Source organism: Artibeus jamaicensis, unplaced genomic scaffold, assembly GCF_021234435.1.
Source record: "Artibeus jamaicensis isolate MK-2021 breed Jamaican fruit bat unplaced genomic scaffold, CSHL_Jam_final contig_233, whole genome shotgun sequence".
In the NCBI taxonomy this organism is placed as follows: Eukaryota; Metazoa; Chordata; class Mammalia; order Chiroptera; family Phyllostomidae; genus Artibeus; species Artibeus jamaicensis.
This window is the reverse complement of record NW_026521486.1, coordinates 14385075-14398696: the sequence shown is the minus strand read 5'-3', so window position 1 is coordinate 14398696 and position 13622 is coordinate 14385075. Positions and strand designations below refer to the sequence as shown.

The following is a 13622-nucleotide window of genomic DNA, read 5'->3' as shown; positions in this document are numbered from 1 at the left end:
ATTGAAAATAGCAAATATATTTGTTAGAAGCCTGGATTCCTTAATGCAGGTGCCGGCCTGGCTGCTGTGACCGAGAAGCTGAGCCAAATCCGTACCCTGTGCCATTCTGCCCCCGTGAACAGGCCATCCCCGCCTGGTCAGACTTAACTCAGGCTGGGCAGCAGCTGCTTCTAAAGTTATCTTGGGGAGTATGCCCTGGAGACAGTAGGTTGTGCAGTAAAGCACTTTTCATTTCCTTGGGTAAGGACAGTGTCAATCAAGCACAGGCATGGAGCAGCGTACACCTAGGGCAGAGGCTACTGGAACCCAGATATCTGAGTGCCTGGCACACTCATTTTTCTCGACACGCCCGTGGATGCTGGGGCTTAGAGCTCACCAAAATTGAGGGCTGCACTAAAACTCTTGTACCCACTCAAAAATCTAAGGCCTGTGATCATCTTTGTGTTCTCTCTCTTTGCCTCTTATTCGGGATCCGCTATAAATGTAATTTTACTTGTTCAATGAAAAACCTAATTTCATTTTTCATGTTAACTTCACTTCCCTCCAAAAAGAACAGCACAGAGGAAACTTTTCAAAAAGAGATGAGGCCTATCTCCTTTCTGCAGAGAGGGGGATCACAATTCTGGAGCACGAGGGTGGTGTGTGAGCAGAGGTGGCCCTGGCCTGGCCTTCCATGACAAGTGGAAATTAAGGTGGCAGGAGACTCAGGACACCAGACTCTCATGTCTCCAGGGCAACGAGCCCTGTGCATCACTAGAAAAGCCAGTTTTCCATGTAGATCTTGACGCTGAATGTGGATAAGGTTTTATCCCAAGTGTGAGAGCTCCTGAATTCCCTAAATAGAGGAGGGGCCTTCAGGCCCAGAAATGAAGGCCCTTGTCGTAATGCAGGAGGAACCTCCCCATTTTTCTAGGATGTCTGTGTTCTGGGAAACACAATCCAAAGACGAGCAGCATTCTGCCTCCCGTCACAAGACTGGCAGTCCCTGATGTGTGTATGGAGGGATTCGCACCTCGAATTCAGAAACAACATCCGATTTCATTCTCCTGACAGCCTCCTGGTGAACAGAGAGAACACCACCACTCCACCATTAGGGATGAGGTCATCCAACTCTTCTTGGTGAGTTACTCTTCTTCCCTTCACATCTAGATAAATGGAACCTTGAGTGTCCCGGTCAAGTAAATCCTGGAGTCTTGCTCAGAGTCAGGCCCACTGGTGGCAAGGGAGGTCAGAACCGGTGACTCTGCTGAAGTCCCTTCCATGTGCCAGCCATGGCGCTTGCCTGCATTTCATCTGAATTTCTACTGTTTCTGTTTAAAAACTTGGTTGCTATCTCCCATCACCTCGATTTCAAAGCATCACCACTATTCCTCAGAAATGACAGGAATTACCCATTCCCAGGTCCTGGGACAGTGAGAGGGGGGCACAGGATCCCTAATGGCTGTAGCAACTACCAGAGCGAGGTTCAGGAAAGGCAGGAACCGGTCCCCCACCTCCTGTACACCCTTCACTGGTTGGGCTGCGTGAGTAGCAGTCTTCCTTGTTGTTTTAGAAAGGCTGTTATCAATCCTTTCCTGTTGAGACCTGACTGGAAGTACTCCAAGTACATCTCTGAAGTCTCGCAGAAGCTGGAAGTAGATGTTCTAACTGTGGACATGGCAGATGAGGAAACTGAGGTTCAGAGCGCAGGCTGTCTGCTCAAGGTCACACTGCTGTTTAAGTACAAAAGCCTGGAGGTCACATGGAGCCCATCTGCCTTCTGTACCCCTCCCCCAAGAGCTGGAGCTCCTTGGGCACAAGAGAGCCTGTGGTAATTCTCTCAAGTGTGTGTTGGGGGTGTGGGGGTAGATGTCATACTCTAGGTCTCAGGATCTGGCGCAGGGTTCTAATTGGCTCTTGAGCCTCAGTCCTTTGCTCCAAACCAGTGAAAACAACCAGAAAGCCAATTGCAGTGGAAAACTCCCCTTGGTAATACACAATCCTAAAGGCAGAGGCGCAAACTCCCCAAAAGGTTCTAGATCGCTCTCCTTTCCAGCTGGAGAACAAGGTGGAGCCAGCAGTGCTGGGCTGGGCTGGTGCCGGGGAACACTCTTGGTATTTATTTACTCCAGTCGGAGGAGGAAAATGCCTGGGTTCTTGGAGAGTTTTGCGAACATGCAAGAAAGTACGCTTAGGATGCGGGAACCCCGAGCCCGAGGCCAGAATTTTGGCTCGGAGCTGGAGCGGGGAGAATAGGGACAAACGCTGCGGTGGCTTTGACCAGAAGGATCCCCGCATCCGCTGTCTTTCCTCCTGGGCGGAGGCCAACGAGTAGGGCCGCTACAATGCACAGCTTCGTTGCTTGGCGCTTTTATTTGACTGCAGGTTACATGGCCTGGCCTGTGTACGTGTGCCTGTGCATGTGCATGTGCGTGTGTCGGTGGGGGTTGCGAGTAGGCTCTGGCCTTGAAGTCCATGATCATTAGGGTCTCCATGCACAAGAGTCTGCACCCAAAAAGGAAACTGAGAACACTTGGGGTCCATCTGAAGATTTCCCGTGCCCCCAGGTCCATTTCGAAATTAGCGAGTGTACGCCCCTCAGGCACAGATCCGAAAACTAAGGGCGGCAGAGGAAGAGGGGCTTGTTCACGGTTACAACTCGAAAAGGGTCACAGCCAGAACTATGGACCTTTACCTGTGGAATGCTTAGAGTCTGCGTTGGAAGAGAGCTCAGGGCGTCTGGTTCAGCCCAACGTGAAAGAAAGCGCACTAGATGCCTCGATGGTGGTGCCTCCCCGCCCCCCAACACATGCACTATTTTGCTAGAGAGGAGTGGAGGGACCCAGGAGGCCTTTCCCGGGCGCCTCCTAGCCGCAGCACCCACAGATCAGAGCTGAGCTGCAGGAAGCGCCTGAACACCCTGTTTCGCCAGGTGGCCAGTCTTCCTCGGGTTGGAAAGCAGGTGGCGTGGTTCTACTTTAGGCCTCAACGCCTCCGACAGTTCCCGAAATGGAGACGAGGTGAATTTGGAGACCCTTTAGCTCCTTTCCTGGGACGAGGCGTGGGGGTGTAAACCCCACTGGTTCGGCAAAGTCCCGTGGGGTCAGCAGGCATGGGAAGGGGCTGTGTGGGTGGAGAGATTTACAGAACTATGGAGTCTTTTTGGCACGATTCGGTGTTATAGTCCCCAAACCGGTCTATTTTAAAAGAGAAAACTGTAGCAGAGAATGGAGGTGATTCACCTTGGGAGCCATCCGTCCTCACCGCCCACCACCCATATTGCTCCCCCAACACCCATAGCCTGAAGCACATACCAAGGGCGGCAATCTGAGGGCCCCCCACGTATCCTTTCGAAAGCCCCAACTCCACAAAGGGAAGTCCACTGAGAAGTCATTGCCTAAATAATTCACTGCAATCATCCCCGCACCTGGATGGTTACCCTCTGCTTCCTTCTGCTACGTGGACGAGATTAGAGACACGCCCCAGCCTCCTTCCACAACAGAAAGGTACGAGATGGGACCCACTGCTCCGTCCGCTTTTCCCCGAAGCGCCGTGTCCCAAGCCGCCCCGAAGTTGGACGAGGCTCCGGCCACAGCGCGACAGGGCCGAGGGCCCAGGAAGGGCGCCTGGGCGGGCGCTGTCCCAGCGGCTGAGAGACTGCTGCGAGCGCCTCCCCCTCCCTCGCGGGGCCAACACGCGGCTCAGCCGGGCTCGGCTCCCAGTCGCCTGCCACCAGCCCGCCCGGCACACGCCTGGGGCGGGATGGAGGCTGCGCCAAGGCCGCCGAGGTGCCTGAGGCGGCAGCGAACAACCAGAGAAGCTCCTCCAGCCCCCCAATGAGATTCATTACCCTCCCCTGCACCCTGCGCCCCACATCTTTTCCCTCAGATGCAGCCGCGAATATCCCAGAGAACTCTCTTTATGCACCTCCCCCCCCAGCTGGGTCGGAAATTATCCTTTGGAGGCGCAATGATACATGCAGCCGGAGGTCATAGGCGGTGGGCAGCAGGGGCGGGGTGGGGGGCATCCTTGATGTGAACACACCTATCCTGGGCGCTGATAACAACCAGAGCGCAAAGCCATCCATCACTTCCTTCTCCTTCTCCTCGGAAGCTTCCATGCTGGCTCAGTTGTGGGAAGCACCTCCCAGCTTTTAGACCTGGATGGAACATTACAGACCAGCTAATCCAACCTCTGTTGTTACAGACAAGAAAACTGAGGCTCAGAGAGGTTGCCACTTACCGAGGGCCACAGAGCTAGTGAGAGAGCGTTTTGGGGCTGGAACCGAAGTCTTTGCAGTACTTTTAGTTTTAAGGGTCCAGTACTTTGGGAGGCGTTGCCCCCATCTTTCTGAACTTCAATCGCAAATTTGCATTGCGAGGACAGTGAAGACACCCCCCCACACACACACACACACCAGAGAAGGACACTGGGTAGGAGAAGAAAACGGGAAACACGAAGCCTCAGTCCCTTCTAACTTCCACACAGCCCGTGCCGCTTTTTCCGTCCAAATCCTCCCCTGTGCTTAGCTCCAAGTCCTTAGGAGAATCCCAGGGCACTACGCCCCAAACTGTCAACCCTTACACCCCAACTCCCAGAGCGTTTTCGCCCCTCCTGTGAGGCCGCCCCCCCTTTCTAGAGCCACCCCCGGCTGCGGCCCGCCCCGAGCGCGCCGCCTGTTTATTCAGCCGGGAGCCCGGCACGCGCCAGGCGCACGCACTGCAACAACAAACCCTGCTGAATGGGGAGTTTGCATGGAGCGGCAGCAGGGAACGGGTGGGGGGGTGGGGGAGAAGAGGAGAGGAGGAGGGGAGTTTAGGGAATGGGTGGGAGGAGGAGGAGGTAAGAGCAGGGGGGAGTGGGGGGCTGCAGCCGCTCGCTACAGCAGCGGGGAGTGGGGGGCAAGGCGGGGCCAGGGCTGCGCGTGGGGCTGGGTGTCCCATTGAAAAGGGAGCCGCACTCCGGCCGCCCAGCATTCTCACTTCTGGCCAGGGAACGTGGACGGCGCCACGACAGGGAGCCGGCCAGGGAGGGCGAGCGAAAGAAGGAAATAAGAAAGAAAGGAGGTTAACAAAATAATAAAAACTGCCTGCCCCACGGCTGGAGAGATCGAGACCTGGCGCAAGAAAGCGCAGCCCTAGGGGGAGAGGAACGGGAGACTCAGCAGAGCAAGCTCATCACTGACTTTTGCTTCTTCTGCTTTTTTTTCTTTTAAAACAAGAAGGCGCTAGCGGCGGCCTCACACGCGAGCGCCACGCGAGGCTCCCGAAGCCAACCCGCGAAGGGAGGAGGGGAGTGAGGAGGAGGAGTGGAGGGAGGAGGAAAAGCATTTGCACTTTCTTTGCTCCCAATCTACGAAGTCTCCCGGGGACTCTGTAATATTTTAAACTCCCCTGCGGACCCCCTCTTCATCTCTCTCCTTCTTTCCCTCTCTGTTCGTGCACCCTAGTCCTGTCTGCGTCTCCCTCCCGCGCCCCGCACCTCGCGCCCCCGCTCGCTCCGATCCCGCGACTCCTTGGCAGCCGCAGCGCTGGAGAGCTCTGCCAAGATGGAGAGCGGCGCCGCCGGCCAGCAGCCCCAGACGCAGCCCCAGCAGCCCTTCCTGCCGCCCGCAGCCTGCTTCTTCGCCACGGCCGCGGCGGCGGCAGCGGCGGCGGCGGCGCAGAGCGCGCAGCAGCAGCCGCAGGGGCCGCAGCTGAGCCCCGCGGCCGACGGCCAGCCCTCAGGGGGCGGTCACAAGCCCGTGCCCAAGCAAGTCAAGCGACAGCGCTCGTCCTCGCCCGAACTGATGCGCTGCAAACGCAGGCTCAACTTCAGCGGTTTTGGCTACAGCCTGCCGCAGCAGCAGCCCGCCGCCGTAGCGCGCCGCAACGAGCGCGAGCGCAACCGCGTCAAGCTGGTCAACCTGGGCTTTGCCACCCTCCGCGAGCACGTCCCCAACGGCGCCGCCAACAAGAAGATGAGCAAGGTGGAGACGCTGCGCTCCGCGGTCGAGTACATCCGCGCGCTGCAGCAGCTGCTGGACGAGCACGACGCGGTGAGCGCGGCCTTCCAGGCCGGCGTCCTGTCCCCCACCATCTCCCCCAACTACTCCAACGACATGAACTCCATGGCCGGCTCGCCGGTCTCATCCTACTCGTCGGACGAGGGCTCTTACGACCCCCTCAGTCCCGAGGAGCAAGAGCTGCTCGATTTCACCAACTGGTTCTGAGTGGCCTGGTGCGACGGACTTTCGAAGCAGGTAGGTTGCATTTTGGAGTGAAGGAGGTGAAAGGGGTTCCTGGTCTTCGTCTTTTTTCCTTCCCCCTAGTCTCTGGGAAGGGGACTGTCTCCACGGAGACGGGGTGGGGGGACAGGGATTGATTTCAGGGACTTGTACAAGTTAGTCGATTTGAAATCCTGATTTGTTACTTTCAGCATTGGCCTCTGAGAGTGGCTTTGCCCGCAGGTCTGCAAGGACTGGAGATAGGGGTGAGGTGGACGGGTGCTGAAGAACCAAGTCCTAAGACCTGTCAAACGAGGAGCTCTACCTCCCCTCCCTAAACCTCCATTCCCCCTAACGCGGGCCTCCGAGTTCACTTTAACCTCTCCCGTTCTTCTCCTTATGTTATAGGGTGACTGCATGACCTGCATCTTTAGTGCTTTCTCACCAGTGATGCTGGAAGGAAGGAAAACGGAAAATTAAAAAAAAAAAAAAAGAAGGGAAAAAAAGGCAACCAACTCCAATACCAACCAAGCGACCCTAGCCTGCTGAGCGAGGCTCTCACAAAACAGGGATGCGTTCAGAACCGTGTCTTTGCACTCCAGTCATTCACGGAGATAAGAAGAGTGACTAGGACCTGAGTCAGTGTGCAAAGTGCTGCTTGTGTGCACAGGCAGCGGGCTCTTGGCAGAAGAGAGCAGCACACGTTCCATAGCGACTCCCACCCGAACTAACTGGCAGAGCTGAAGGCGCTCCCTGGGTATCCTCACCTCCCCGCCCTCCTTGAAAGCGCAGTTCTTAACTCTCTAGCAACGGGGTGGTGTCTCTCCTCTCAGTACCCTCCATCTCAATAAGCTGTGGACATTTTCTGCAGTGAAACTATGCTCTATACTCAGTCCTTCGACACCCCGTCCTCGGGCCCCTTCCCCAAGCCCCACTCCCTCACGCCAGCTTTCCTACCATGTTCATCATAGGATGCTTCCAATCTTTGGTGAATTTTTTTATTATAAAAAAATCTATTTGTATCTATCCTAACCAGTTTGGGGATATATTAAGATATTTTTGTACATAAGAGAGAAAGAAGAAAATTTATAGAGTTTTGTACAAATGGTTTAAAATGTGTATATCTTGATACTTTAACATGTAATGATATTACCTCTTCATATTTTAGACGTGTAGCTCACCTTACAACTGCCATTTTTCCCATGTGGTTTTGTAAAGAACTCTCCTCACAGGTGAGATCAAAAGGCCACCATATGTACTTAAGCACCAATGTGTCTTACTTCATAGAAACTTTGTTAATGTATTAATGATGTTATTAAATACTGTTCCAGAACAAAGTTTATGCAGCTACTGTCCAAACGCAAAGTGGCAGCCAGTGTTTTTGATAGGTTGCCTTTTGGGAAATTTCTATCACTGCCTTTTTTTTCTTACTGTTTTATTACAAACTTACAAAAAAAACCCATGTATAACCCTGTTTTATACAAACTAGTTTCGTAATAAAACATGTTTCTTTTTTTTTAACTAGTGAAAAAGTCTTCTTTGGCTCCCCTGTCTTGTCCAAGTTATCGAAATGCCACAGGGAAGGGGTGGGTGGGGAGGAGAGGGGGCTACAAAGCATGCGAACTGGCAGACGGGGTGAGGATAAGAGCCTAGACCAGTCCTACCTGAGGTGGCTCTGTGACCAGTGCTTTCTTCCCCTCGTAACCTGCACATACACTCACACACCAACAGAACAGGTGGTGATTGATGGCTGCATTGTCTTTGGGTAAGATGACTTAATATTTTAGAAAATGCCCCCAAAAATAAACTGGCAGAAAGAGGGCCCTCACTCCACGGTCTAACCCTGCTCCACATTTCTGAGTTGCTCACTGCGAGACTGAAGAGGGGCTGAATGAAATAATAGGCTCAGGGGTGGGAGGAAGGACAGCGGTACTGGGCTAGGCAGGGCTGGCCGACAGAAGTAGCTGTGTCCACACGCCCAGTGATGAGTGTGTTCCTCCTTCACTCCCAGGCACACGTTTTCTACTTCTTTTCCCCAGGTTGCACTCTTTCCATATTGATTTTAAGTGAAGGGCACGTTTCAGATGGATTCCTTGAGGAAGGAATTAGATGGAAAGAAATAAAAGCCTCAGAAATGTGCGGTTGCTTCAGAGACACTGGCCCATCTAAGCTGGTGACTCTATCCCAATAGCGTGAGCTGCGTGCAAAAGTACCCAATTACCAAGATTCAAAAAGAAATTGGTGGGGTTTTTGGCTGGCTCGCTTCTTGTCAGTTAGCAAGGACGTGATCAGAATGCCACTCCGCCTCTCGCCGGCGCCTCGCTCGTCTCCTGCGTTACTTGCGCATTCAGTTTGCGTGTCTCCAGCCAAGCGGAAAGCCGAGCGCAAAATGCGTCTTACAAAACCCAACAAAGAACGGGGAGCCAGCACGTCTTCCAGAGTTAAAAATCTAGTCTGTGTTGGTACATCTATACCATTTAGAGGCACAGAATAATCATTTTTTAAAGCTGCGATGCGCGGAGCACGCCACGGCGTCTGATGTCATTTTGCTAAATGACCCTCTATAGAATGCACGTTGAGGCTCCAGTCCCTTTCAAAGAGATGAGCGTAATTAAGGGGAAAAAAATCAGTAAATTCCTCATCGCCATAAATAATCGGACTTTCTGCCAGCAGTGGGCCAATTTAGAGCTTACTTGAGGGAAGTAATGCTTTTGTGATGCCTGCTTTTATTTTTATCTTCTCATTTAAAGGACCGGAGCTGGGCGCCCTCCACCCCACCCCCACCCCCACTCATTTTTCTTTTAACTTAGCTCCTTTGCGAGTTTTCAGATAAGGTGGGTAAAGAAAGTGTAGCAAGTCATTTATCGCTATGAATATAACATTAGGGTAATGTTTCAGCCCCCACAAAGGGGATTTTACCCCCCTTCTCCTAGCGAAGACAGGTGTTCTTTTACTCACTTCTGAATGGGAAATATCCAGTCTCGTTAAACTCGAGGCAAAGTTAGCCGTTGTTTGCCACAATGCGAAGGCAAACTCTAAAAATTCACAGAAACACACACACAATTTTGCCGAAGCTAGGAAAGGGCAAAGCGGGGATTGGGCAAAATCTCATTACATCTGCTCTAATCGCTTAGCAACACAAAGCCGGGGCTTGTGCGGCAAAGGGAAGCCATTCACAGCGCTGTGACAGGCCGCATTCAGCCGGCATTAGTCAGCTCCATAAATCACCGCTGCCCATTGGCTGCGCGGCGGGCTTTGCAGGGGCGCTGGGCTGTAAGCGAAATACAAAATGTAGACCCCAGCGGCCCGCAGTCATGGCCTCTCCCCCGTCCAGCCCCCACCCCACTTTCTTCAAGGGGTGGGGGGGTGCTGGGGAAGAAAACTGCCCTGACTTTATTGACTGAGAAATCTTACCTATTCAACAGATGACCCGAAGACCACCGAGTTAAGACAGGAGACACGCCTGAAATTGACGAGGAGGAGCGGGGGTGAGCAGGCGCAAAAGAATAAACAGGCCGCAGAACCACTGAGTGCCAGTATTATCTGAGGCTGGGCAGGAGCTACTGGGACACACGTATCACCTCCCTGACACGGCCTTACAGCCTTTAACTTTTTTTTTTAAAATTGGAAGTAAGGGGGTGTGGTGTATGGAGAAGAATCTCTCTCTCCTGTTCGCATCAGGCGGGCCCACCAAGAGAGAGAGAAGAAACTGATCTGCTCTTTGCATTGGGCATGGAAAGAGTAGGACTAAGATGCAGTGAGAAAGAGGGTGTAGAAGATGCTTCTCTGCTGTGCTGTTCTTTCAGGGCTCGGGATGTTAGAACACAACAGAGTCAAGGGCCCGCTTCCTCCTGAGCTTCAGTCTTCTTGTTGGTAACATGGGCTGGAGGGTACCCACAGCAGCAACAGGAGACAATGTAAAGGAGTTAGCACAGGGCCTTGTGGGGGAGGTTACAAGCTATATGTAAATGCGAGTGCCCTTGTTATTCTTACCTTTCAGTTCCATCTCTCACGTTCCCTGGGTCTCCAGAGTTGATGCCTCTAAATCACAGACTAGCTTTGAGGTTTACCCACAAACCACAGAGAAGTCTGGGAGTAGATGTGGAGTCAAGTTAGACTTTCCGGGGAGCCCAGGTCACCTTACTTCAAACTCCACCTTCTCTGAGAAGCTTTACTTGTCCACTCTGTCTAAAGCAGAGCTCTGTATAGGCCACAGTCACTCCCCATCATTATGCTGTTTCTCCTTCTTGGCATTTACCACTATCTGAAAAAAACAAAAACAGAAACTGCAGTTGCTGTCAATAGCCCCTACTAGATAGAAAACTACTTGGAGACTGTGGCCTTACCTGTTGTGTTCACTGGTATCTCCCTGGTCCTTGGGGAGATAGGTGTTTGTTAACTGCATGGGTGGTGTGAGTGAGTAATGCATTGATAGCTGTGTCCCCTGTCCTTCCTTTCTTTTCCCAGATCCACTCTCTGCCCTCTCTGCTCTGCTCTGCAAAGGTTGAACTCCATGCACCTCATCACTAGGGCTTCCTTGCCTTCCGGCTTCCTCTTAGGTTTGGCCCCTGGAAGACACTAATAAGAGATTGTGAGGTACGAGGAGAGGTAGGTGGGACCTTTGCATCCTTGCTCCTCATTGCTCAGGCTCAGTTGCTTTGGCAGGGCTCTGCTCCTATGTCTGAGGCCACAGCTTGGTCAGGAGGCTTCTCTCCCAGGGCACCAGCTCTTGTTACTTATGCAGCTGTTACAGATGCAGCAACAGCTTCCTCTTCTTGTTCCTTGTTCCAGAGGTAGCGAGGGCTCTGCCTGGTTCACAGTCTCTGACTGCTGCATCATTCTGATTCCTTTAGCCCCATGCACATCTCTGTCTCTCTGTTAACCTCTTTTCATTGACCATTTCATGTTTGCCATCTGCTCCTGCTGACCCTGGCTGGTCCACAGGCTATTCTCCCACAGGTGCTTAGGGATATATTAGCTTTGGGTAAGATTTTCAGGGACTCCTGGCCATCAGTGGAAACTTCCTAGGGCACAGGTGAACCTAGCTCTGTTCAAAACCTAACTCTGGAAAATCACTTCCAGCTTTTTGAGCAGAGAATGGCTTGCCTGCAAGTTTGCAAAAGAAGTTACAGTTACAGTTTTCTCTTCTGGAAAATGAGGATTATCTTCCCTTTTATAGGTCAACTGATAAATGAAGAGGAAAGAGCTTTATAGCTGTTAATGACTATATCAGTGCAAGAGGTCATTTCTTCTCACAACCTCCCAGAACCAGACAAGAGGTGGTGCTGGGGGCTTGCCACCAAGCTAAACAAAGACCATGCTGGTGTTGAGCGTGGTCTTTGAATGCTTAACAGCATTCTCAAAGATCATGCCTTCATTCATTCATTCACTCTCCATTTATGCACTCATTTAAAAAAGAAAAGAAACATGATGCAATTTACTCAACATTTCTATGATCTAATTGTCTTAATGTTTATCTTTTAGAGTGAGCTCCAAGAAGCTTGTGTTATTGCAACCTCTTTTAAAAACACTATGGATGCTTCTCTGATGTACTCATGTCTTCATTCCTGTTTCCCTTATTCTACTGTTGGGAAGTCTGAACTTTTGTCTTTCTCTCTTCACTCCTGGGCCAAGAAATGATTCATTTTCGGATTTTCCCAGAAACTCCAGGTTGTCCGGGGTCAGGGGTAGGGAGGGAAGTGGATTCGTTGACACTAAAGTTCTCTTCCGTCGGCCAAGGCAAAGGGCTGGGTTCTAGCGCAGGTCCAAGTTATATTCTTTCTTCCTTTGTATGCAAGATTAGGTTGTTACAAAAGAGGGCGTATAGGTTAATGGCAGGAAGCAAGTTGCCGCGCTGACGCGGGGCTGGAGCGCGTGTCAGGTTTAATGATTTATTCAAGCTGCAGCGCATCCCGGCGTTGATTGGCTGCAGGCAGGCGTCCGCTGTCAGCTGCGCGAGCCTCGCACGGCCTCGCCCGGCTACCTGACCGCAGGGGTGGCGCGGGGGTGGCTGGAGGAGGCGTGGCCACCGGTCCTGGAGGGGAGCGGTGTGAAAAGGAGGAGGTAGGAGGTGAGAGAGCGGAGGAGAAAGAGATGGAGGCAGGGAAGAGAGAGATGAGGGAGAGAAAAGGATTTGAGGAGAAGGGGGAAGGGACAGACAGGACAGAATGGATGGAGGGAGGAAGAAAAATGTTGAGGATGAGATAGGGAAGGAGAAAAGGGAGGAGAGGAGAAGTAAGAGAAAAACAGGAGGGAGAAAGTGACAAAGGGGTAAAATTAATGAGAGACTAGAGAGGGAGGTTGTAGAGGGAAGTGGGGCCAGTTTCCAGAATGTCCCACGTGCGCCCCCCCTCCAGGCGGCCTGCAGGCAGCCGCTCACAAAGCGGCCTTTGATGCTGGCTACCAGGGCTATTTTGGGGACGAAATGGGGGGAAAGGCGCCAACCCACGCTCCTTGAAAGAAGTCACTTTCTGCAAAGTACGTTGGAGAGGACTGGGTCCTGGGTCTGGGCGGTCGCTGCAGGAAGTGGATGCTGGGACAAAAGCTCAGCACCTGCCAACAGAAGAAACTTGGAGAGCACCTCCCGGCTCACCCCCTCACTGTCCCCCTGCGGTCCTGCGGGCCAGGGGAAGCCGCAGGGCTCTGCTTGGGCGCTGCCCAGCACTGCTGCCCCTGGACCGGACTGCCTCTGAGCTCCCTCCTAAATGCTGTCTGGACCAAAGCACTTCTGCATGTCTTTCTTTGGGTTCTCTCACTGTCCTCTGGGTCCACTTCTCCCTCTCTTCTCATTTCTCATTCTCCCTTTCCTTCTTCCTCCCCCTCTTCTTTCTTCACTCATTTGCTCGCCTCCCGTTTTGTCATCATTTTGGACCAAAAAAGAAAACCCAGACATTTCTAGACTGGGACCCTACTCCAGCCAATGGGCCCTTTGGCGCATTGGACTGTGTGAGTAGGGAGAGACAAATCTGAAGGGGAAGGGGATGTGGCATTTGAAAATCAAATGGGAAAACCAGCCCGCCGCGTTTTTCTGGATAAAGTTGTTGGGCCCAGAGAGTCAACAGTCAGAGTCAGCTGCTTGTGTTTGAGGAGCTGAAAATTCTATCAGTAACCACCCCTGTCCCCAAGACCAAGAAAGAAGTAAAGCCCCCCCCACCCTATTCAGCCCCACCCTCCCGCATCCAGAACACACAGCCTTTGGCCTCTCCCAGCTATAGCTTTACACTAGGGAAAGCAGTCTGTCTCCATTGTCCAGGTGCCAGCAGGGCCTTTGGCGAGAGGGAGGCCGGCCAGCCCTCTGATCAAACTCAAAGGTTAGTTAAAAGACAAAAACAGCTGAAAGTCTCCATGAATAATGCTGGGCCAACCCCCCCTCAAGCCCCCCCACCCCCCAGCTCAGTGTAGTGCAAGCCCTGATCAATGTCCTACCACTTGGTTATGC

The 13622-nt window shown here is 52.6% G+C and overlaps 1 protein-coding gene across 1 annotated transcript; it reads left to right on the top strand.

The window, feature by feature from the left end:
- Positions 1 to 385: 385 nt before the first annotated feature.
- Positions 386 to 7703, top strand: ASCL1 (achaete-scute family bHLH transcription factor 1). The gene is made up of 4 exons (XM_053661460.1): positions 386 to 1119; positions 1553 to 1810; positions 5429 to 6220; positions 6593 to 7703. The coding sequence occupies exons 2-3, from the start codon at positions 1742 to 1744 to the stop codon at positions 6188 to 6190; spliced, it is 831 nt and encodes a 276-aa protein (XP_053517435.1). The 5' UTR covers positions 386 to 1119; positions 1553 to 1741; the 3' UTR covers positions 6191 to 6220; positions 6593 to 7703.
- Positions 7704 to 13622: the final 5919 nt, after the last annotated feature.

Bases quoted from the DNA above. Each gene is read 5' to 3' on its own strand.
- ASCL1 (XM_053661460.1), top strand. From the start codon at position 1,742: ATGGAGCCCATCTGCCTTCTGTACCCCTCCCCCAAGAGCTGGAGCTCC. The intron at 1,811-5,428 runs GTAATTCTCTCA...CGTGCACCCTAG, and splicing joins TGGGCACAAGAGAGCCTGTG to TCCTGTCTGCGTCTCCCTCC.